Genomic DNA, 22,666 nt, shown 5'->3' with positions numbered 1-22,666 from the left:
AATGTTGCCTGCAACCAGATTGTACACCAAACGGAGAGGTGTGAAATAACTTCAGACATGGGTCAGGTTGAGCAGCATTACTGACTCAGTTTATTCATGTGAGGTTACAGGATATATAGAGAAAATCTAGCCTAGCTTCAAAGAGTCCTCCCTGTGAGATACTCCCAAAACATCTGCTGAGGATGTGACATCATACATTTCTTTGTTATCAGGGTTCCTAGATTGGGTTGTATTTTCCAAGGTTTTCCAAGGCACCTTGGCACCACCTGCATAGAGGAGTGAATGTGTAAATCTAAGGTTCAAAGAGTGAGAAGGAATATCTCAGGGACCTCCTAATCAGGAAGGAATTGGAGAGCCATACCACTTAATCACTGAGCCCTTTTGGATAAAAGCCTGGGCAGAGGTCAAACTCTGCCTTGGATCTTAAACCCTTATCAGACTCTTAAGATCGGCCCTCAACATTCTGTCATATTAGCCAATCCAAGAAGTGTGAGGTAGTACCTCAAAACAGAACATTTTTCTTGCTCTAAACAAACTCAAGTCAAAAATCCTGCACACGAACTCTTCTCTGGGACTGCTGAATGAGATCACTGACATGCTGGCAATGCCACTTTGTAGGTCTTAGAGATTAAGAGAGATAGCCCTGGAGAGAAAATGAGCCAACATTGTCCCTTCTTTTCTTTTGTTTTGTTTTAATGCAAAGAGGTTAGGGTCTTCAAAACAAAATGAGAATGAGCTTGACTTTGATTGCTGGAAAAATTCTAAAACCCATTATTAAAGGAATGGTTTGTGAGTGTTAATGTGGAAAGGGAAGCAGTGAGCCCCAGTGGCTTCATCCACAAGAGATCAGCCCATACTCACTCTACTTCCTTTTGACAGAATCAACAGATGAGAGAGAGATAGCATGGCAAGGTGCATAGAAGGCCAGCCTTGAAGACAGAAAGATTCAGGTTCCCCTACTGCCATTGACATGTATGCTGAGGGACTCTCAGCTTTCCCAGGAAACTCTTCCCCCAACTGTGAAATCATAAATCAGGACCAAAATGAGCCAGCTAGACTGCTATATCATAGATATTGACATCAGCCAATCATTTGACCAAGTCTTTCTTGGTGTCCTTGTGGACAAGCTGGAGCATCATGATGGATTCACAGCTGGCTGAGTGATGGGTCACTAGTGTCACACAACTATTCCCAGTGGAGGTGGCAGCCCGCTTACATCTTCACCTTCAAGTCTTAGACATAGACACCCACAAAATAACTGAATAGGTTTCATTGTTGATCTAAAATGTTCACCAGTGATAGAAATCAATATTAACTTAAAGTGAGATAACAAGGAAAGTGCCCCAGGCTTAATGGGCAGACTGTAGGTCTCAATGGTTCTGAAGGACTCTCCTCTGCCTGCCCTTGCTAGTCCAGATCATGGGTACTCCTCTCTTATCACACAGTAAGAAAGACAAGCACAAACTGGAAAGCACGCATAGGAGGATGGATAGGGGTCTAGTGACCTTGTGCTGAAGTAGAGAGAGCATTAGACATAGGGTCCTGGAAAACTCAAGTTCAAATTCAGCCTCAGACACTTAGTAGCTGTGAGGCCCTGGGCAAATCACTTAACCTCTGTCTGCCTCCGTTTCCTCATCTGTAAAATAAGGATGATATTAACAATATCAGATAATATATGTAAAGTGCTGTATAAATGTTCATCAATTCTTATTATCATAACAAGATTGCTTGAAGGAGTTAGAAATATTTAGCCTGAAGAAGAGAAAATGGTGGGGTATGGACAACATGACAGCTATATTCAAGAATCTGAAAAGCTGTCATGTGGAAAGAGATGTTCTGCTTGGCTGTAAAGAGCAGAACCAAGAGGAATGGGGGAATGGGTTATAAAGAAGTAGATTTAGGGGACAGCTAGGTGGCACAGTGGACAGAGCACCAGCCCTGGATTCAGGAGGACCTGAGTTTAAATCCATTCTCAGACACATAACGCTTACTAGCTGTGTGACCCTGGGCAAATCACTTAACCCCATTCCCTAGCCAAAGAAGAAGAAGAAGAAGAAGAAGAAGAAGAAGAAGAAGAAGAAGAAGAAGAAGAAGAAGAAGAAGAAGAAGAAGAAGAAGAAGAAGAAGATGACGATGATGAAGTTTTAGGACTGAGGTCAGGAAAAAGTTTCTAATCATTAACACTGGCCAAAAGAAGCATGGGCTGCCTGGGGAAAGGGGTGGCTCTCTCATGCCTAGAGGCTAGATGGCTACTTCAGGCAACATTGTCCAGTGGATTCTTCTATAGACAAAGGTTGGTCATGAGATCCTTCCAACTCTTTCACTCTTGGATTCTGGGTGAAGTGAAAGGTCTGGTGGTCCTTGTGGGCTGGGGTGATAGAGGTTTGCTGATCTTGGAAGCATAAGCTTGAGTGTTTATAGCCTGGATGACACTCACTAGTTTTAAGTGATGCCCTTGAACAAACGATTTGTCTGAGTCTCTGTATATTAAACCAAAAGCTGTCAATTACATTTTTAAATGCTTTATTTGAAGAGTACAGTATGGAAAAGAGCAATCATCTTTGTATACCCAGTGCCTAGCATATTATGGTGCATACAGTAGGTGCTTAATAATCACTTCTTAAAAGAAAGAAGTGAATCAAAATTGAGTAGATCGGACTAGGTCATTTCTGAAGGGCACCCCCCCCCCCATGAACAGAAAACCCTTGAGCATTCTACATTCCAAGGTCCCTTCTGACCCAGAATATTTAGTATCCGATGTTTACATAGCACTATGAGAGGCTGACTCTCAGAATGGATACACAGCTGGCCTCAGAGACCAGAAGACCTGTGTTGAAGGTGTGTCTCTGACCATCCTGGCAGATCACTGCAGCTAAGGTTGCTCCTGCAACTACCCAAGCCCATTTGCTGAAAGCAGATGTAGACTTGAGGGCTGTATCAGGTGTTTCCTCCATCCACAAAATCAAAGATCCCATTAAAAAAATCATGATGCTTTTCATGCATAATCTGAGTTGATTTTCAGAACATCCCTGTATAATTGGTACCACTAATATTACTATCTTCCTTTTGCAGGGGCACAAAAGTTAAAGGGATTTCTCTCTGGTTGCAAGGCTCAGTAAGTCAATGTCACAGGAAGGAAATGAAGCCAGGTCTTCCTGACTCCAAATTCAACACTCTATTAGCTTTGCCATCATATGGTTTGATTCCCTCTCTTGGGATGGAGGCTTCATGATCACCCAGTTTAGACACAAGAGCACCAAGGATGGTTCTGACTCCCTCTTATGAGATAGGATGAATGTGCAGCATGTAAGAAGGAGGTTAGACTATAGGAGGAACCTTGAGGATAGGAAGAATTTCAGGTCACTTACCAGAAGCATACAATCATTACTGATCAAGATTTGGAAGGGACTTCAGAGGCAACCCACTCATTTTATTGATAAGGAAACTGAAGCTACTTCTAACCCCCTTTCTGCTCAAGTTTCCTGGTTGACCTCTGGGATATTCTGTTTGGTGACGATAGTGAGGTTATCCCAGTGGCTACTTCTCCAAGCCTCGGCCATGAAGGGAGCTTCAGCGAGGGTGGAATCCAAGCTGGTAGATGGGAGGCACATTGCCTGCTCCACTAAGCCTTGGAGTGAGGTCAATGCTATCAGGATCCAGAGAGGAGCTGAGGGAGAAGTTCTGTAGGATGGTGGTGAAGAAGAGGAAAAGTTCCATGCGGGCAACGCCCTCCCCCAGGCATGTTCGCTTCCCTGAGGGTACAGAGAGGAGTGTCAAGGAGGCCATGCCAAGGGGACACCACTTCCCAAGAACCATCTTGGAAGTGCACAAAATCCTTCCTTCATGTCCACCATGTCAGAGCAGTAACATAAATGTTTTCTCACAATTCCCACAGGATCAGAGTGTGAGAGCTAGAATGACCTCAGCAGCTGTCTAGTCCAAGCCCAAGAGACCCAGGGAAATGAAATGATTCACGATCACAGTTCTCTAGCTGGAAGGGACCATAGAGGTCATCTGGCTGAAGTCCCTCATTCACACATGAAGAAACTGAGGGTGAGAGAAAGGAAATGACTTGCCCAGGGTCACTCTGGGGGAAAATGAGGGGACTGAGATTTGGGCCAGCAACAAAGTCCATGGCCTCCAGTGTCTATGTACAAATTCAGCATGGATGAGAAAGAAACAGAAGGATCCAGAGATCCCAATGCAAGGAGGCAAAATTTTATCTCGTGGGTACACTAAGGCTTGGAGAGATGGAATGTATGGCTAAAAATGTGATATCAGAAGGATGGGGTACATCGTATTCCAAAGGAACAGAAGAGGCAATAGAGGGGCATTATATATTAAGAAGGTAAATTCATGTGATACCATTCAGGAAATAAAGTAGAGAAGCAGGGTGGAGGGCATTTGGGTGAAGATCAATGGAGGGAAAAAAAGAGATATTGTTTCCTTTGCAAAATTCTGCCTTGGGCAGCTAGGTGGCACAGTGGATAGATCACCAGCCTTGAAATCAGGAGGACCTGAGTTCAAATCCAGCCTCATATCAAACACTTGACACTTACTAGCTGTGTGATCTTGGGCAAGTCACTCAACTCCAATTGCTTAAAAATAAAAAAAATCTGCTTTTGATAAACCTTGATAAAGGTTTGGTTTGATTATTATCCTTCATGCTTGAAGAGGACTAAAATGACATCACTATGTTGGGGTCAAGGTACAGTGTGTCTGACTGTGGCTGATCCAACCAAGAAGTGCTTGGAAGGCTCTACCAGAGGTCACAAATAGTCCATATGAACACTTGGAATGGAAGTGTCTAACTGTGCACCTCACATTTCTTTTGAGCTGCTGCAATTCTGCTTTGGTGATAGAGATATGATCAAGTTGGATTGATAAAGGAAGATAAACATAAAGAGGTGTGTTCATGTTATGTGATAAGGCATTATATTGTATTTGTATATAAAAGCATACATATGGAGGAGACATTTGTGGGCCTTGGGGTTCATTTATCCAATATCCCCCATCTTTCCCAATGGCCCCTAAGCTTCCAGGTCAGCCTGAAGTGACAGCCTAGAGACAGAGACAGCCTAGGGTTGGTTGTCTTTAACTGGCACTTGAGCAGAAGGTCCCCAAGGGAGTCTCTATGGGCCCTGGGGACAGTACTTACCTGAAGAGAAGGGAATAAAGGCCTCACTCTTCTTCAGAGATCCCTGAGCATCCAAGAAATGGTTGGGGTCAAAGGCATGAGGTTTCTCAAAGTACCTGGGATCATGCAGGGCTGTGCTCAGGACAGGGTACACTTCCGTGCCCTGCCATGAGAGGAGGGTGTCATCAGAAGTAGAAAGTGAGCTCCACTACATCTTCCCCATCACCTGAGAACAGACCATCAAGGCTCTCCAGAGCCAGATCATAACCTGGGCAAGCAGAGCCATGCTGAGGCATGGTAGATGGAGCTTGTCCTACAGCCAAGTGCACATGAGGGTTGAGATTTGCAGAGATGCTGGGTCAAGCTTCAAGTCATCGTAGGCACCAGAAGACCAGATCACCCTGACACACCGGAGCTTAGACCCTCGGTGAATGAGGGAGGGGCAAGAAGACTGCCCATCAGTTTCCACAGACCAACAAAGGTTGGAGTCTGCACAGGCATGGAGTTTCTCTAATCCAGCAATCTTATCATGGAGATGAGGAAACTGAGGCATAGAGAGGTAATATCTGTGTCACTAGATTCTGCTCTATCTAACCTTCTAGTATTCTTTGTTTAAGACCCATATTCTGAGTCTGGCTCTTCTGGTGATATACGTTCAATATACATAGTAGAGAAACCTATTTTAACGTGGATATCACTTCATTGTAAAATTTTATTCTCTCTAGACTTGTATGTCTTCCTCTATGAAATAAGTGCCTTGCAATAGATCTCCAGGGCCCCCATCAGTGTCAACACTCAACTTTCTTCTTTATGAGTTCTTAGAATGGTAGCATCCTATTTTCAATGTTCTTTCTAACTCTGGAAACCTTTGCTCAATAATTTGACAGTCTTCCAAATTCTAGCATCCTCTTTGTTTGTTCTAACTTTCCTTTTGGCTTGGCATTTTATGTTCTATGTTATGAGAGCTCTTAGAGCTCTATTTTCTGTGTTTGAAGTGCCTTCCAGGTTTGACTTTCTTCGCTCTAGGATGGAGTCATTTAGTCATGGGTTCTATGGGATCCTGAGCTCCTTTACATGAGTTAGAAGTGAATGGTTCAGAAGATTCTGGGAATGCTGTTGATCTCACCTTGGGAAGGAGGTAGCCCCTGAAGGAGGTGTCCTGGGTCACAGAATGGGGCAAAGCCATAGGGAGGAGGTCACCAAATCTCTGGGTCTCATGGATGACAGCATCTGTGTAGGGCATTTTGGCTCGATCTTTGAGCTCTGGAAGACGGTTCCTCCCAATCACCTGGTCTATCTCTTTGTGAACTTTCTCTGAGGCAGAGGAAAGGACACATAAACCCAATTCCATGAAGTGTCCCAGGAAGGAAAAATCACATATACATGTATACATACACACACACACATATGTATGTGTATATATATACACATATATATGCATATACATATATACGTACACACATACATATCTACATATTGTGTATATATAGGTATATGTGTGTATATGCATATTATATATGCAGGTATATATGCATGTATTTTAAACAACTGAGTGAATTTATCCATTTAGATGGAAGTCAGAATAACTGTGAGGAATCCTGGGCAGGCAGCTTCCCATGGGAGAGTTTGAGATGTTGAAAATTATCCATAGTACAGGAGGACACAGGGAAAGAGACCATATATATACACACATAAATACACACTCACATATCTATGTATCTATATATCTATATCTCTCTATATATATCCCTCACCCTTTGAGTCATTTCTCAGAGTCCTTTGCCAGAGATGGGGGCTTAGGAACTGAGGCTGAAGAAAACTTCTCTCTGGCCTGTCGTCTTGTTACTAACTATAACAGGCTCCCTCCCTCCACCTGACCTCAACTTCCACTCAAAGCCTAGCAAAGGCTCCAATCCCTGGGCAGAAGAGTCACTCCCTGGAGCTGCTGTATTTACCCACCTGCCACCCAGGGGTACTTGAGGAGCAGGAGGCAGGCATAGCGCAAGGTGGTGCTGGTTGTCTCCGTGCCCGCAAAGAACAGTGACATGACAGTCATGATGAGGTTTCTGTAGTGGAATTTAGTGTTAGCGATTTCCTTTTCCTAGGGAAAAGAAGGAGGAAGGCAGGGAGAAAGATAAAGATGAAGGAGGCCATAGGTTATCCTCAGAGTCTCTCCTTTCATATGTCTGAACTTCCCTGTCTCTTCACCTCTGTCATTAAGGCTCAGTCTCTCTAAATCCCTCCATCTTGGTCTCTGTCTCTGCCCGCCTTTTTTCTCTTTTGTCTCCTCCTTATGTCCCTCTGACTGTATTCTCCTCCTTTGTCTCCCTCCATCCTCATCCTCTATATCTACCTCCTTCTGGCTCTTGGGCTCTGTTTGCTATCTACACACACACACACACACACACACACACACACACACACACACCATGTCCTTCTATGTCTCTGCTCTGTTTTTTCCTCCTTATGCCTTTTCGACTCTCATTCAGTTCATCTTTCCCTGGCTCCCTCCTTTTCTGTCTCTTTTCTCTCACCTGTGCTCCTTTTATTTCTAGCCCATATTTCTAGAGTAGGAAAGGACCTTAGAGGACATCCTCAGCTTACAGATGGGGAAACGAAGGCCTAGAGAAGATCAATGATGTGCCTTTGATTACACGAGTAGCAAATGATAAAGGTGGAATTTTAACCAGATCCAGTGCTCTTTTCACTGAACCACACTGCCCGTCTCTCTCAATTCAATTCATCTAGCAACTACTGTGCTTACCAAGTAGTGAAAGACATCTTGTCAAATGCTGAGAATATAAAGATAAAAACAAAAGAGTGCCCTCGGGGAGTTTCAATTCTATTTAGGGACAAGGGTGATGTAACCCAGAGATCAGTAAAACCAAGGTCTCCAGACAAAGTACTATGAAGTAATTTCAGGAAAGAGATAGCATGAACAGCTGGGGGCAGTAGGAAACCCCTCATGTAAGAAGTGGCCCCTGAGCTGGGCTTTGAAGTGAACTAGAATTCTATGAGGCAGAGGAGCAGAGAGATGGCATTCCAGGAGTGGGACACAGCTTGTGCAAAGGCAAAGAGGCAGGCCACAGGATCTCCTGGGAGCACGAAGAGGAGAGCTTGATGGCTGGTTTGACTGGAATAGGAAATTCAAAGAGGAATAATGTAAGAGATAACTGAAAAGAGAAGCAGATTGGAAGGTTTTAGGGGCCAGACTGAGATTTTTTTTACTTTATTCTAAGGCAATAGGAAGCTCATGAAGGTTCTTGAAGAGAGGACAGAAATAGGTCTATGCAATAGGAATATGAGCTTAGCAGCTGTGAGGGTTCATCAGATTGCAAACTCCTTGAGAGCAGGGATTGTAGTTTTGCCTCTTTTTGTAACCCCAATGCATAGCACAGTGCCTGGCACACAATAGGGATGGAATAAATGTTTATTGACTGATTGACTGGAGGCTAGATTAGAGATGGGGGGAATTGGAAGTAGGGAGGCTAATTAATCAGCTATTGCACTCAACCAGCTAAGAGGTGCTATGGGCCTGAACTAGAGGAAAGGGCACGTGAGTGGAACTTAGTACTGAGTTGCCAGTGAGGGTGAAAAGAGAAGACTTGGAACCCTACTGGACAAGGGGTGCAAGAGAGAATTAAGGGTCAAGGCTGACTCTGAGGTTACAAAGATGGATGACTGGGAAGTGGTGATGCCATTACTAGAAACATGGAGATTGCAGGATGGATAGATTGGGAAGAGGGAGAGGGGACGTGAGGTCCTTTTTTGATGTCTTCCTTCTTTCATTCGATAAACATTTATTAAACACTCGCTATGTGCCAGGCATTGTGCTAAGCATTGGGGATACAAAAAGAGGAAAAAGACAGTCCCTGCCCTTAAGGTGTTTACCGTCTGGTTGGGGAGCTTGCAATCTGAGGTGCCTCTGGGATCCCAGCTGCAGAAAGAACTGTCCAGCAGGCACTTGGAAATGTGAGGCTGGAGCTCACAAGAGAAATGAGAGCTGGCTGTGTAGATTTGCCTCCGCACCTCTACATAGAAGTGGTCATTTAACCCGAGAAGGGTAATGGAGCACTTATGAAAGCACCAAGGAAGGAGAGAGAGAGAAATAAAGAAAGGGAGTGGGGCTCAGAAGAGATAGAGCCTTGGAAAAACCCTCTCTGTCTCTCTCTTTCTGTCACTGTGTTTATTCCACCTTTCTTTTCTATTACTCTCTGCAGTTCTCTCTCATTCTTTCTCTTCCTTTCCTCTATAGCTCCCTTTCTTTTTGTCAAACTCTCTTCACTTCTTTCCTCTCTGTCCCTACCCCACAAGGATAAGGAGTGCTGGCCACCAAATTTCACCAAGAGAGCAATTGGATTTCATTCTCACTTTCTCCCTCTCCCCTTCTGTCTTTCCCTCTTCCCTCTCCCTCCTTCATCTCTGTCTCTCTGTCTCTGTCTGTGTCTGTGCCTGTGTCTGTGCCTGTGTCTCTGTCTCTGTCTCTGTCTCTCTCTCTCTCTCTCTCTCTCTCTCTCTCTCTCTCTCTCACTCACTCACACACACACACACACACACACACACACACACGGTGGTAGTACTTGGAGGGGAGGGATTGATTGCCTACCTTCTCCATACGGAGCAAGTACACATCAATAAAGTCTCGGGGGGCACTGGGGTCCAGGCTCTCTTTGTGCTTCTCCACATTTTCAGCAATGAATGCACTGATGAATGTCAGGTTGTTGTGGACACGCCGATGGGGACCAGGAAAGAACTTCAGGAAAGCTGAAAACAGCTCAAAGATCTGATGTGGAGGAAGTGGAAAAAAGAGAATAGGATGAGTCCCCTGACTTCCACAGGCACCAGCATTACTCCAAGCCTGGGCCACCCTCCTTCTGTCCCTCCTCTAATGTGCCTGCTCCCTGTGTCCTCCCCCTCCCTATTTCTTTCTGCCCGCTCCTTCCTATGTCCTTACCATCTATTTTCCTGTTTCCCTTCCCCACGTCCTCCCCTCCCTGTGTCCCTGTGCTCTGAGGTCCTCCAATGCCCTCTATTCTTCTGTGTCCTTTCCTTCTCTCTCTCCCAGTGCCACCCTATTCCTGTAGTCCAACACCCCACCTGGCCCCAGAGACTGCTTGTAAGTGTAAATGTGTCATTGAACTTGTTCAGCACGTCCTGGAACTGTTTATCATGATAGGAGAAGCGTTGACCAAACACAATGGAGCAGATGATGTTGGCCGTGATGGAGTGGAAGAGGATGGTGGGGTCCAACAGGGCTCCTAGGGAAAGGAGAGAACAGAAAAGGAGTAGAGGGAATGGGGAAGGAGTGGAGAGAAGAGGTTCAGGAGGTCGGTGGGAAGCTTCCATGTCTTCAGGGTTTCTGATTCTTTGTTTCTCTTGGTTTCCATGTTTCTACCTTTATATAATTACTATGCTTCTAAGATTGTACCAACAACCACCACCACTCCCCCTCAACTCAGCATCTGGGGAAAGGAAGTTCCTTCCACCCCCAGGGTTTAGCCCCAGTCCTTTATGCCTCCCTGGTGGTCAGATTTGGTTTTGTTCCCTTTCTCAACTTCTGTCTCTGGGCCTATCTGTATTCCTCTCAGTATATCTCTCTGTATACTTCTCTTTCTTGATGTGTCTCTTGGGCTGTTTTGATCTCCATTTCTAATTGGGTCTACATCCTTTTTCTCACCCTTGGATTTCTGCAGCTCCTCAACCAGACACTGGGCCTCCTCTTGGATCCGTTCTTCAATGGTTCTCTTCCCCATCCCAAAATCTCGAAGAGTGGCCAGGGAGAATCGGCGCAAAGTCTTCCATTTCACCATTGGAAAAGACAACCCCTAAAAGGAAAAGGGATTGGGTTTCAGACCCTGTCCTACTCACATCCTTCATTCCTCAAATCTCTCTTCCCTAGTCTTCTTATTCCTCTACTTTCTAATCTGTCTCCTCTGTCCACCCTGATCCTCCTCTCTTTATCTTCAGCTCTTACCTGTCTCCTTCTCTGATCCTCAGAGTGTGAAGTCCCTCCTTCCTCGAGCCTTACCACCACCTTGTCACCCTTCCCCAACCCCTGCCATGGCATGGCCCACTCACCCTGCCCCTGGAAGACTGGCTCAAGCATAGCAATGGGTGCTCGGCCACTGAACTCTTCTGCCTTCTCCACCAGAGCCTCCTTCACGGCCTCAGTCCCACATAGCACAACCACAGGTCGGGAGCCCAGGAAGATGGTAAATACATCCCCATACTTGTCCCGAAGCTATGGGAAAAGCCCCACCCCATTAGATCCCAGTTGGCACAATGGATTCCCCTCTGTACAATGGAGAGGGATGTATTTAAAATAGAAGGTTTATAGGAACCCTTTTAGCTCTAACCTTCAATGTTCTATGTTCTAAGCTCCCTCCTAGCATTCCGTGCTTTAAGATCCCTCCGAACTCTTACCATTCTGTGTTCTAAGGTCTCTTCCAGTTCTGATATTCTATTATCTACATTTATAGGGCCTTTCTAGGTCTGACATTCTATGTTCTAAAGGCTTTTCCAACTCTAATTTTCTATGCTTCTGAGATCATACCTAGAGCCACCCCCCCACACCTATCCCATCCTGCCAATTCAGCATCCGAGGCAGAGAAATTCCTCTCCTCCCCCAGGGTCTGGCCCAATGCTTCACTGGTAGTCCAGGAAATTGTTGATGATCTGGTCAGCCTTCCTGGAGGAGTAGCTCAAAGAGTGGGGTTATCTTCCTTTCTCTTATCCTTGGCAGATTATATCTTATCCTAACAGTTAAGACTCTAGTGTTCCCATTTGCTTTGACTTCACTTCTTTGGGAATTTGACAGGAATGTTAAGAAAGAGAGACAGAACAGAGCCAATATAATAAAAATAACAATTCTACCTAAATTAATCTATTTATTCAGTGCCACCCCAATTAAATTATTAGTAATTATTTTATTGAACTGGAAAAAATAAAATTCATTTGAAAGAATGAAAGGGCAAGAAAATCGAAAGAATTTATATAAAACAAATGTCAAAGGAGTACCAGATCTTAAAGTATATTTTAAGGTGATAATTCTCAAAACTACCTGGCATGAGCTAAAAAATAGAAGAGTAGATCAGTGGAATAAAGTGGGCATACAATACACACTAGTAAGTGATTATAATAATGTCCTGTTTGATAAATGTAGAGATCTAAGCTTTGGGGATAAGAACTCACTGTTTGGGAGAAATTGCTGGGAAAACAGGAAAGTAATCTGGCAGAAACTAGGTATAGACCAATGTCTTACACCATTTACCAAGATAAGGTCTTGGTAAATGGATGCATAACCTAGACTTAAAAGGAAATATCACAAGCAAATTAGAAAAGCTTGGGACATATTACGTATCAGATTTATGAATAAGAGAAGAATTCAGGAATAAACAAGAAAGAGAGAGCATTGTGGAATGTAAAGTGGATCATTTTTATTACATTAAATTTAAAAAAGTTTTGTACAAATAAAACCAATGCGGCAAGATGAGAAGGAAAGCAGAAAATTGGGGGGAGGGGGGAAATTTATAGCCAGTTTCTCAGATAAAGGCCTCATATCTCAAATGCTGAGCTAAATAATGAAGATATGAATCAGTCCCCCATTGATATATGGTCAAATGATATAAACAGGTAGTTTTTTGGAGGAAGAAATCAAAATTATATGTAGTCGTATGAAAAAATGCTCTGTCGTTATTGATTAGAGAAATGCCAATTAAAACAACTCTGAAGTACCATCTCACACTTATCATATTGGCCAAAAGGATAGAAGGGGAAAATGAGAAATGTTGCAGGCTATGTGGAACAATTGGGATAGTAATACATTTGGTGTAACTGCGAACTGATCCAACCATTTTGGAGAGCAATTTGGAATTATACCCAAAGAATTATAAAACTGTGTTCCCAGCAATACCACTATTAGGTCTCCTTCCCCAAGTTGATCAGAGAAAAGAGAAAAGAATCTACAGGTTTTAAAATATTTATAGCAGCTCCCTTTGTGGTGGCAAAGCACTGGAAAGTGAGGAAATACCCATCAGTTGGGAAATGGCTGGATAAGTTGCAGTATATGGTTATGAAGGAATACTATTGTGCTATAAGAAACGATGAGCAGGTTGGTTTCAAAAAAAACCATAAAAAGACTTGCATGAAATAATGTAGAGTGAAATGAGCAGAACCAAGAGAACATTCTATACAGTAACAGCAATATTATTTGAACATTAACTAAGCTATCATGAATAATATGATCATTCACATCAGTTATGAAGGACTTATGAAGGAAAATGCTATATGATATATGGAAGTAAGAAATATATATACATACATGTATATACATACATACATATATACACATATATACATATATAATATGTATGCACATATATACATATATACACATATGCACATATATACACATATATATTGTTGGGTTTCTCTAAAGTGGGATTGAGAGGGAGGGAGGAGGGAGATAATGTGGAACTCAAAATGTAACAAAACAAATAAATATTAAGAGAGTCAAGAAAACATTTAAAAGGAGAAGAAAAAGTGAGATTGAAGTCTCCTTTCCCCTCTCTACCCCTCCCTTCAAACAATCTTGTTCCTGGATCCTCCTAACAAGCAGTCTGAGTTGGGAGGGAGGGACAGAGCTCTAGTGAGCATCCCTGGTGGGCAGGGAGAAGGAGGATGTAGAATCCAGATGTCACTTTGTCCATACTCACATCACTCCCACTGCCATATCTGTGGATGGCACTGCTGGAGGTCTGGTAAATACTTCGAACTTCACCCCACCTTTCACCTCTTTTCCCAGAGGAAAACTGAAGCAGGCAGTACTGGAAATACCCTCCACCCCACCCTTGAAAATCTCGGAGAAACCTAGGGCCTGATTTCATTCCCTCTGAAAGATCACACTGAGTCCATGGTTTCTTGCTTTGTTCTATTTTGTTTTAAGAAGCAGGAACAGAGGGGAAAAAAAAGCAGGGAATTACTGGAACTGTCCTCTTCCCCTCCCCCTCATCAATAAAAACTCTTCAGGCTATCAGTTCAAATACCCACATACCACTTCATATGATAAATCTCAAAGTGTTTATCCCTCACCAACAAGGAGCCAAAAATAAGTGATTCCATTCTCTACCCACTCTACTTCCCCACTTTTACAGGGTTCACTACCTCTAGAAAGAATCCTACCCCTCCCTCTCACCATTACTGAACTCTCCCCGACATTTCCAATTAGGAGTGATCTCAAAGCACTTATTCCTAGAGAATAGCTAGGAAGGAAACTGATTTGGAAAGCATCCCCACGGGGGCTGAGGAGGGACCCAGAAATCCCACACAGGGAGTGATCTCAGAGCACTTATTCCAAGATAAGGGAGTTAGGGAGGAAACTTCTCTGGCACCTCAGGAAACAAACTCAAGAAGTTCATTAGCCTCTTCCCTATTTCCTTTAGGATCTCAAAGAGCTCATCTCTCATTAAGGAGAGATCTTGGGGAAACTGAGGCAGGCAGCATCACTGCCAACTCCAAGTGCTCACAGGACCCAAAGCAAGCCCAACCATGCAGCTCTGCCAGTCCTCACCGCTGAAAAGGATTTCAGGATGCCCTGACGATCCATCTGGAAAAAGTTGCCAAGTAAAGGCAAGGGTCGCGGTCCTGGAGGGAGGCGGCCTTTCCGTGAAGCAGCAGGACCCCGTGCCAAGAGGAGCAGGAGCCCCAGGAGGGCTGCCAGAAGAAGGAGCGACACGAAATCCATGGCCCAAGCTCTGTTCCGCTTTGTGCCCGTGCCAGGACTTTAAGCCTAGTCCAGGAGGGAGGCCGCGCCCTAGCTCGCCCTTTCCCTGCTCTTGCGGTGATAGCAGCTCTGCCCCACCCAGGCACTCTGCTCTTCCCTGTCCCTCGCTGGTACTCTGATCTCACCTCACTCCCCTTCACCTCCTGCCTATGGCATGCGAAGCATGCCCCTGTAATAGCACCCAAAAGTCTGTGGAGACTCTCCAACACACTCCCACTGCACCTGTCACTGTTCATGCCCAGCTCTGGGACACTGTCTGCTGCTGTCTCTGCTCTCTGTCCTGTCTGTCTTTATGACTTCCTGTCTCCCCTCCCCTCCTCTAGCTCTGTCTCTTTTACTATCTCTCTCTGTTCCCTCCCCCCCATTCTCTTTCTCTGTGTCATTCCTTGGACAGAGATCAATACACAGTAGGCAGATAACCATTGCAATCCCTACACTCTATCAGATTCTTGGAGTCACCAAGGTCTATGACAGGTCAACCTGAGGTGCGAGGAACCTTTCTGAGCCAAACAGAGCCCTGACATGCCCAGCCAAAGCCCTGCAGCCTTCTGCTGTGTGCGTACCAAGGTGGATCACCCTCTCTGGGCTCCAACTACACCTCCAGCCTCTCTCCCTCCCCCCAGGCCTGACCTATTGCAGCCTTCCCCTAAAGCTTTGACATAGAGACTAGACAAAGAGAGACAGAGATCTGGGAAAGTGGAGACACAAATTTGCCCAGAATATATCAGAAGTTGGAGAAGCAGAGATGAAAAAGAAGGTATAGGGGAGGAAAAAGGGGAGAAAATGAAGTAGAAAGATTTTGGGGGTGCAGAGAGAGAAATAAGAACAAGTAGAGACCAAGAGGGACACTGAGAAAAAAGACAATGAAAACCAGAGGCCCAGAATCATAGGTGTAGAGATGGAAGGAGCCTTAGAAGCCAACTGGTCTAATCATCTCCTGTTAACAAAAGAAACCTGAGGCCCAGGGCAGTCAAATGCCTTTCCCAAGGTCACACAGCTAAGTGGCAGAACCCAGATGGGAAGCTGAGCCCTCTGACCCTCAAATCCAGCACTGTATCCTAAACTTCACCTCCAAGAAGGAGTGACAGAGACAGACATAGAGTGGAGAGGGAAAGGGAGAAAAGCAGAAAGAGGGGAAAGGGAAGACAAAAGGATAAAGAGATGGGGGAGGGAGGAAGGGAATGGAAGATACATCAGGAAGGGAAAAGATAATGACATAGAGATAGAGAGAAAGGAAAAGAGAGAAGTAAAGAAGAGAAAGAAGGGAGGGGAAGTATAGAGAGACGGAGAAAGATGGTGAAAGAAGGAGGGAAAGAAGGAAAGGACAGAAAGATGAAACAAAGATCAAGTGGAAGAGACAAAAAGGTGGATGAATGAGACATGTAACAGGAGACAGAGAGAAGAAAGACAAAGGGGAGCAAGAGGCTAAGAAAGAGAGACAGAGATGAAATGCCAGTGTCCCCTGGGGGCTTTGAGACAGCTGTAGCCCATGGGAGATACATAGACAGGCCAACAGGTTGGGGGAAGGTGAGAGATGAAGAGGAGCACCTTTTAGGGGCACCAGGATGGATTTCAGGCAGACTTTTACTGCCTGCCTCTCTGCCTAACAAGAGTCTAAGCCTAGGAACAGCTAGGTGGTGCAGTGGATAGAGCACTGGCCCTGGAGTCAGGAAGAACTGAGTTCAAATCCAGCCTCAGACACTTGACACTTACTAGCTGTGTGACCGTGGGTAAGTCACTTAACCCCAATTGCCTCACCCCCCAAAAAAAGCCTGTAGTCTATAGGCACCTGCTACTCTGACTTCCTCTGTTCCCTGTTCTTTCCATCCCTTCCAAATCTTCCATGCCCTCTGGCCCCCTGCTTCCCTGCCCCCCTCCCTTGGTCTCTCCCTAGCCTGTTCCCATTGCCCTGGCCCTGAGCCTTGGCTCTAGGAACAGCCTCGAATGTCATGAAAAGAGAACCAAGCATTCCTAGCCTCCCAGCCCACTATGTTCTAGAAGGAAACCAAGGCAGACCAGACCAGGCAAATCAGAAGCTGAAGTGATGCTTGGAATCAAGGACTAGAAATGAGACAGACAAAGAAACAGAGACAAATACAGAGGCCAAGAGATAATGACAGAGACAAAGAGTAAGACAGAAGACCAAACACACACACACACACACACACACACACACACCCTCATCTCCCAAGCTCCCTACTGGTACAAAATCAACTGCACAGTTGTCTCTGACTAGATCACCCTGCCAACTTCAATACTTTAAAAACTGTTCTGTAGCCTAGGGCTTCTTAATTTTTTTCTGCTCACAACCCCTTTTTGCTCAAGACATTTTTAGGCAATGCTGGGTATATAAGTATATAGAATACGTGTACAAATCAAATTTTTACTGATAATGAATCATAAAGAAATTTATTTTAAAACAATTCTTTGATATGCATGTAATTTACCATTTATTAAAGATGAAAGGAAATTTGCATACTAATGAAATGGATTGCTTATTTTTACATAAAGAATTAGAACTTATTGGAATATTTGAAACTATAGGACGTAGAGCATCTTTAATGTTTTTCAGAGTTGATAGAAATTTTGGTTTTATAATTGTCAATGGTGAGAACATAGCTTCACATAAATACATAGTACAAAATGGCAAAAATATCTTTAGGTCCATTTGGGAAATGGTTGGAAATTCTGTCCTAATCCTAAAACAAAATTCCTTTAACTATTTTTGAGGAAACTCAAGGTTTTTTTTAATCAAAAATTTTTTTTCCTCTATATAAATTTATTTATTTTTAGTTTTCAACATTTACTTCCACAAGTTTTTGAATTCCAAATTTTCACCCTATCTTGCCCCTCCCCTCACCCCAAGATGGCATGCATTCTGAATACCCCTTTCCCCAGTCTGCCCTCCCTTCTATCTCTCCCCTCTCCTTCTCTTATCCCCTTTCCCTTCCACTTTTCTGCAGTGCAGGATAGATTTCTGTACCTCATTTCCTGTATTTCTTATTTCCCAGCTCCGTGTGGAAACATTTATTTTTAAACATGCGTTCCTAAAACTCCGGGTTCCAAACTTTCTCCCTTCCTCCCACCCCACCTACCTCATTGAAAAGGCAAGCAACTCAGTACAGGCCATACATGTGCAGTTACACAAAACACTTCATAGTAGACAAGTTGTGAAAAACTAACTCTATCTCCCTTAATCCTCTCCTGCCCCCCCATCTATTCAATTCTTTCTTTTGACCCTGGCCCTCCTCAGAAGTACTTCCTTCTGATTACCCCTTTCCCAATTGCCGTTCTCTACATCATTGCCCTGCTTTCTTGTCCCCTTCCTCCCCTATTTTCCTATAGGGTAAAAGAGATTTCCATACCCAATTGAGTGTGTATGTTATTCCCTCCTGAAGCCAAATCCCATGAGAATAAGATTCTCTCATTTAGGAAACTCAGATTTTAAACCTGTGTGTCTTGATAACTCAGCAAATTCTTCCTGAACTTTTAATGACAGATGGCTGACATTTTTTTAAAATTTCAATTGAGTATGGTTTGTGAACCCAAATTAGTTTTTTGGAATCACAATCTGAAGGGAAGTATTTCTGAAACTGTGTCTCCAGGCACTTCAGATGGTCAATTATGACTCTTATATAAATAAGGTTATTTTCAATTATAAAATCATCTGTAGCTGTAAACATTTCTAGAGAACCATTTTGCACCCTATTCTTTTATATGTTAACTTTTTTAGTAAAACTTTCAATATGATCTCTTAACAAAATATGTTACAATTTTTTCCTTGAAGTGATATGTTAAATCATTGAGTTTAAAAAAATATATATATACAACCAGGGCAGCTAGATGGCACAAAGGATAGAGCACTGGCCCTGAAGTCAGGAGGACCTGAGTTCAAATCTGGCTGCAAACCAAACACTTGACACTTACTAGCTGTGTGAAGCTGAGCAAGTCACTTAACCCCAATTGTCTCACCAAAAAAAAAGAAAAGAAATATCAATTGTTTTATGTAGATGAATTACTAACTTTGGGCTGCCCTTAAGCCTGGTAATAAGCTGCTGGAATTGGTCATTACTCATTTCAGAAATTCTTTTTGAAACACTATCATTCAGGCAGCTAAGTGGCACAGGGGACAGAGCTCCAGCCTTGGAGTCAGAAGGACTCAAGTTCAAGTTCAGCGTCAGACACTTGACTCTTACTAGCTGGGTGACCCTAGGCAAGTCGCTTAACCCCATTGCCTCGTGCCCCCCAAAAAACCAACAAAAAACCCAGTAGATTTCATTAAAATAATTTGATAAAAAAAAAAGTTTGTTAATTTCATCACCATACTTTTTCCCATGAACTGTTTCTGACCTTTTAATAGCAGCAGGTAACACAAGATTTCCTATCATGTAGGGCTTTTTAGTTTTTGCAATTAAATAAGAAGTTTCATAAGATGTGAGCAAATGCTTTTCATTGACAGTAACAAATTTCTCAAAACATTGTTTTTCTTTATCTGAAGAAATTTAAAAGTTGTTCAAAATATTCCTTTGGTTTCATGCAGTATGTTGCATGCTTGGTATTAAGATGTTGTTTTAGTTTGGCTGGTGTCATGCTCTCTGCAGCCAAAACTTCATTACAAATTAAGCAAAGAGGTTTTTTCCACACCATCATCATTATCAGAATTAAATCCATATTGCAAAAATGATTCAACATATTTACTTTTTCCTGCCAATTTAGGTGTACTACAACCTGGTAGTGAAGACTCTGCCACACTGCTATCAGTATTTTTACCTCTTCTGTCTAAATTTAGGCACTTATCCATAACAAAAAAAATTTTGTTGTAAAATATAAATAAATATTGCTAATAATTTCTTAAATAAATACTAGGTTTAGTTTAAGAAATTACAGTTGTTTGTGCTTGGTTTAAAAAATTGATGTTCACACACATACAGTGGTGGTAGTGGAGAAATATTATTGAAGGGATTTTGTCTTTACTTGCTGCAATTAAACACTTACGTTACCATAGAAGAAGATAACAGCGATTTTTAAAATCAAACGTGCTAACACAGTACAATCCAATGATATATTAATTTGATACTTACATACTGAGGAATGAGGGTAGGAAAATATGAAAAGTCTTCATTTTCCATAATTAAACTGTTATGCTTCTGTAAGAGGAGAAAACTTTGTATGTACAGTAAAAACACTGCAATTCATAACATACAATCGTCTCAAATCTGAGTCGAGGTGTTTCTGGCAGTGTTCATTGGTGGTGCATGGCGTGACGGCAATGCAAAGTGCTCATGCTGTGTGTTCAGAAACAAGGCAGCAATGAAGTCACGTGATGAAATATGGGTAGGTGCTGCCAGAAATACTTCAAATTCATTACTCTTTTGATTTTGAATTAAGTTTTGGTCCTTGTGTGTTCAGAAGTGCTGCTCTACAAACTATTTAAAAATAGCATTGAAAAGGAAAACTTAGGGGCAGCTAGGTGGCCTTGGAGTGAGGAGGACCTGAGTTCAAATCTGGTCTCAGACACATGACACTTACTAGCTGTGTGGCAAGTCGCTTAATCCCAATTGCCTGACCAAAAAGAAAAAAAAGGGAAAAAAAAGGAAAACTTGACTGGGTTTGTAAATGAAGAGATAAAAGTATTTTCACCACACAGTTTTAAAAAGTTGGTATGTAATTTAGATTAGGTTTAATATTATATTGTGTAAAGTCTTCCTCCAGTGACTCATCTTGGTGGAGCTGACCCTGGGCTGTTAAAGGCTTTGCCAGTGGTTCAGAAATGAATGGAGCAGCTTCCACCAAACTAGAAAGGCTCTGAGTATTTCCCTGGTGATAGACTGTCATTCAAGGGCCAGGCTAGCTACCTGCAGAAGGGTCCATCAGCAAAGAAATTCTTGATAATGAAAGATTAAGTTAGTGACTTTGGATAATTAAGATTAAGCTAACAAGAACTTAATTATCACTGTCTAAATGTCTGTGATGAAGATGGCTCAAAATTTGCACATCTCATGTCTCTTTTTAGCTACTGCAATTCTACTTTGCCCATAGAGCACAGCACCTTCTTTGATGTGGGCATGCCATGCTGGGTGGTCCTGTAGCAACCTCTGCGAACCTCGAACCTTCATGAAGGGATGACTTGGGGCTGTCCTCCCCTATGTTTCCATTCCAGTGCTGTTGCTTCTTTATGTTTTTGGGACATTCACTTTAATTTTTTTCATTTGTCATTCCTTCCGTTGACTTTGTAGTCACTGTGTTTATTGGTTTCCTGGCTCTGGGGACTTCACTCTGCATCCATCCATGGAGATCTTTCCATGGTGACAAGTTTGGGGTAAAAAAATTCATGAAATCATACACTAAGGCGTGAAAGGGGTGCAATTTGCCCTGATGGAGGAAGTGTACCCACATCACGAGAATCATGACTCTTTTCAAAGATTAAAATTATGATTCAAAAAGACAATGACTAATTTTTAAAAGTAGAGGTAACAGGTTTCTATGTTTCATGTTTCTGGCTCTGCCTTATGGCACTCCTATTTTAAAGAACATAAAACAAAAACGAATGACAGAGGATGCCCTTGCAATAATTTATTGTGATTTAAAATACTAATGGGGTCAAAGAAGATGAAGAGGTCTCTAAGTGCTTGTTTTCTGTTGCTATAGAAATCATATGGTTATTAGTAGAAGTGTTTTTTATTGGTTTTAAATTTGTTTTTTATTCAAAAGAACCTTTTCTCCAATTTTTTAATAGAAAAAAAGTTGTTACTTATTTTGAGATGAGTAATCCAATAAAAAGCATATTTTAACTAAGATTCTTCAGCCCTATTTTGATGTTTTTTGGAGAATTTGGTAATCATTTGATCTTTATTACAATAATTCCTTACTTACAGCATGTTTTTAGGTTGCAGTCTGTACCAACATAATGCAGCACTTTGTAACTTATTTGTAACAAATCTCATTTGTTTCAAGTTCTTTAAAAAAAGGAGGTGCAGTATTTAAAACGTACAGACCACTATTTCATCATATGCTGCTCCCTGGATTTGTGATTCTTATGTATTCATGTCCTTCACTGTATGTATAATGGCTTTTCATATTGGAAAGAGTAAAATATCCAAAAGGGGGGGGCGGGGGAAGAAGTGCTGGTCTAGATTTTGTCATCTGATGAGCAAAGGTTTAACAGTCATGGTAACGCTTGAGATGGTGACTTTACAAGGATCTAAATCAGCAAAGATCTTGAGAGTGCTGCTCTTTTCAGCTCAGAAACAAGAGAGGATAACCTAAGCTCAGAATGTGGGATGAGGCAGAGGTTTCTACAGATATCAGGAGTTTTAAGAGGAGAGAAAGAGAAGGGAGGAGAGGAGAAGAGGGGAGGGGGAATTAGATGACATAAGAGGGGGAGGAAGGGAGGAAAAGAAGAGAGAAGGAGAGGAGAAAGGAAAGGGAAAGGGAGGAGGAGTGGAGTGGAAGAGTAGGAGAAGGGAGACGATAGAGAGGAGAGGGGAGGAGAGAAGAGACCATCACCCAGGCCTCCTTCAAGGACAATGAGAAGGCAACAGCTAAAACAGAGAGATATGAGACTGACTTTTTATGTGTGTTTGTTGCTGTTGTTGTCATTTTAACCAAAGGAGCTCATCCAGGTTGCCACAGCACTGAGGAAAAAACACACAAGAAGTGGTAATTCTCAGCCCCTTCTCCTCCCAAGGGTGTTATGAGGATCCAAAGGGATAATATACGAAAAGCATTTTGTAAACCTCAAAGTGCTA

The 22,666-nt window shown here is 42.8% G+C and overlaps 1 protein-coding gene across 1 annotated transcript; it reads right to left on the bottom strand.

The window, feature by feature from the left end:
• Positions 1–2,554: 2,554 nt before the first annotated feature.
• LOC110198316 (cytochrome P450 2B4-like) lies at positions 2,555–14,879 on the bottom strand. Its single transcript, XM_078146240.1, has 9 exons — positions 14,706–14,879; positions 11,166–11,378; positions 10,815–10,962; positions 10,235–10,395; positions 9,744–9,920; positions 7,097–7,238; positions 6,264–6,451; positions 5,159–5,300; positions 2,555–3,752 (listed from the first exon to the last, which is right to left on the bottom strand). The coding sequence occupies exons 1-9, from the start codon at positions 14,877–14,879 to the stop codon at positions 3,571–3,573; spliced, it is 1,527 nt and encodes a 508-aa protein (XP_078002366.1). The 3' UTR covers positions 2,555–3,570.
• Positions 14,880–22,666: the final 7,787 nt, after the last annotated feature.

The sequence above is a fragment of the Phascolarctos cinereus genome, unplaced genomic scaffold, assembly GCF_003287225.1.
Source record: "Phascolarctos cinereus isolate Bilbo 61053 unplaced genomic scaffold, phaCin_HiC Scaffold_726;HRSCAF=1367, whole genome shotgun sequence".
Lineage (NCBI taxonomy): Eukaryota > Metazoa > Chordata > Mammalia > Diprotodontia > Phascolarctidae > Phascolarctos > Phascolarctos cinereus.
This window is presented reverse-complemented; position numbering and strand designations above follow the sequence as displayed.

Coding starts and splice junctions, on each gene's coding strand:
- LOC110198316 (XM_078146240.1), bottom strand. CDS start 14,879: ATGGATTTCGTGTCGCTCCTTCTTCTGGCAGCCCTCCTGGGGCTCCTG. Junction 11,379..14,705: donor TCCTGAAATCCTTTTCAGCG/GTGAGGACTGGC, acceptor CTTTTCCCATAG/CTTCGGGACAAGTATGGGGA. Junction 9,921..10,234: donor CAAGCAGTCTCTGGGGCCAG/GTGGGGTGTTGG, acceptor CCTCCACATCAG/ATCTTTGAGCTGTTTTCAGC.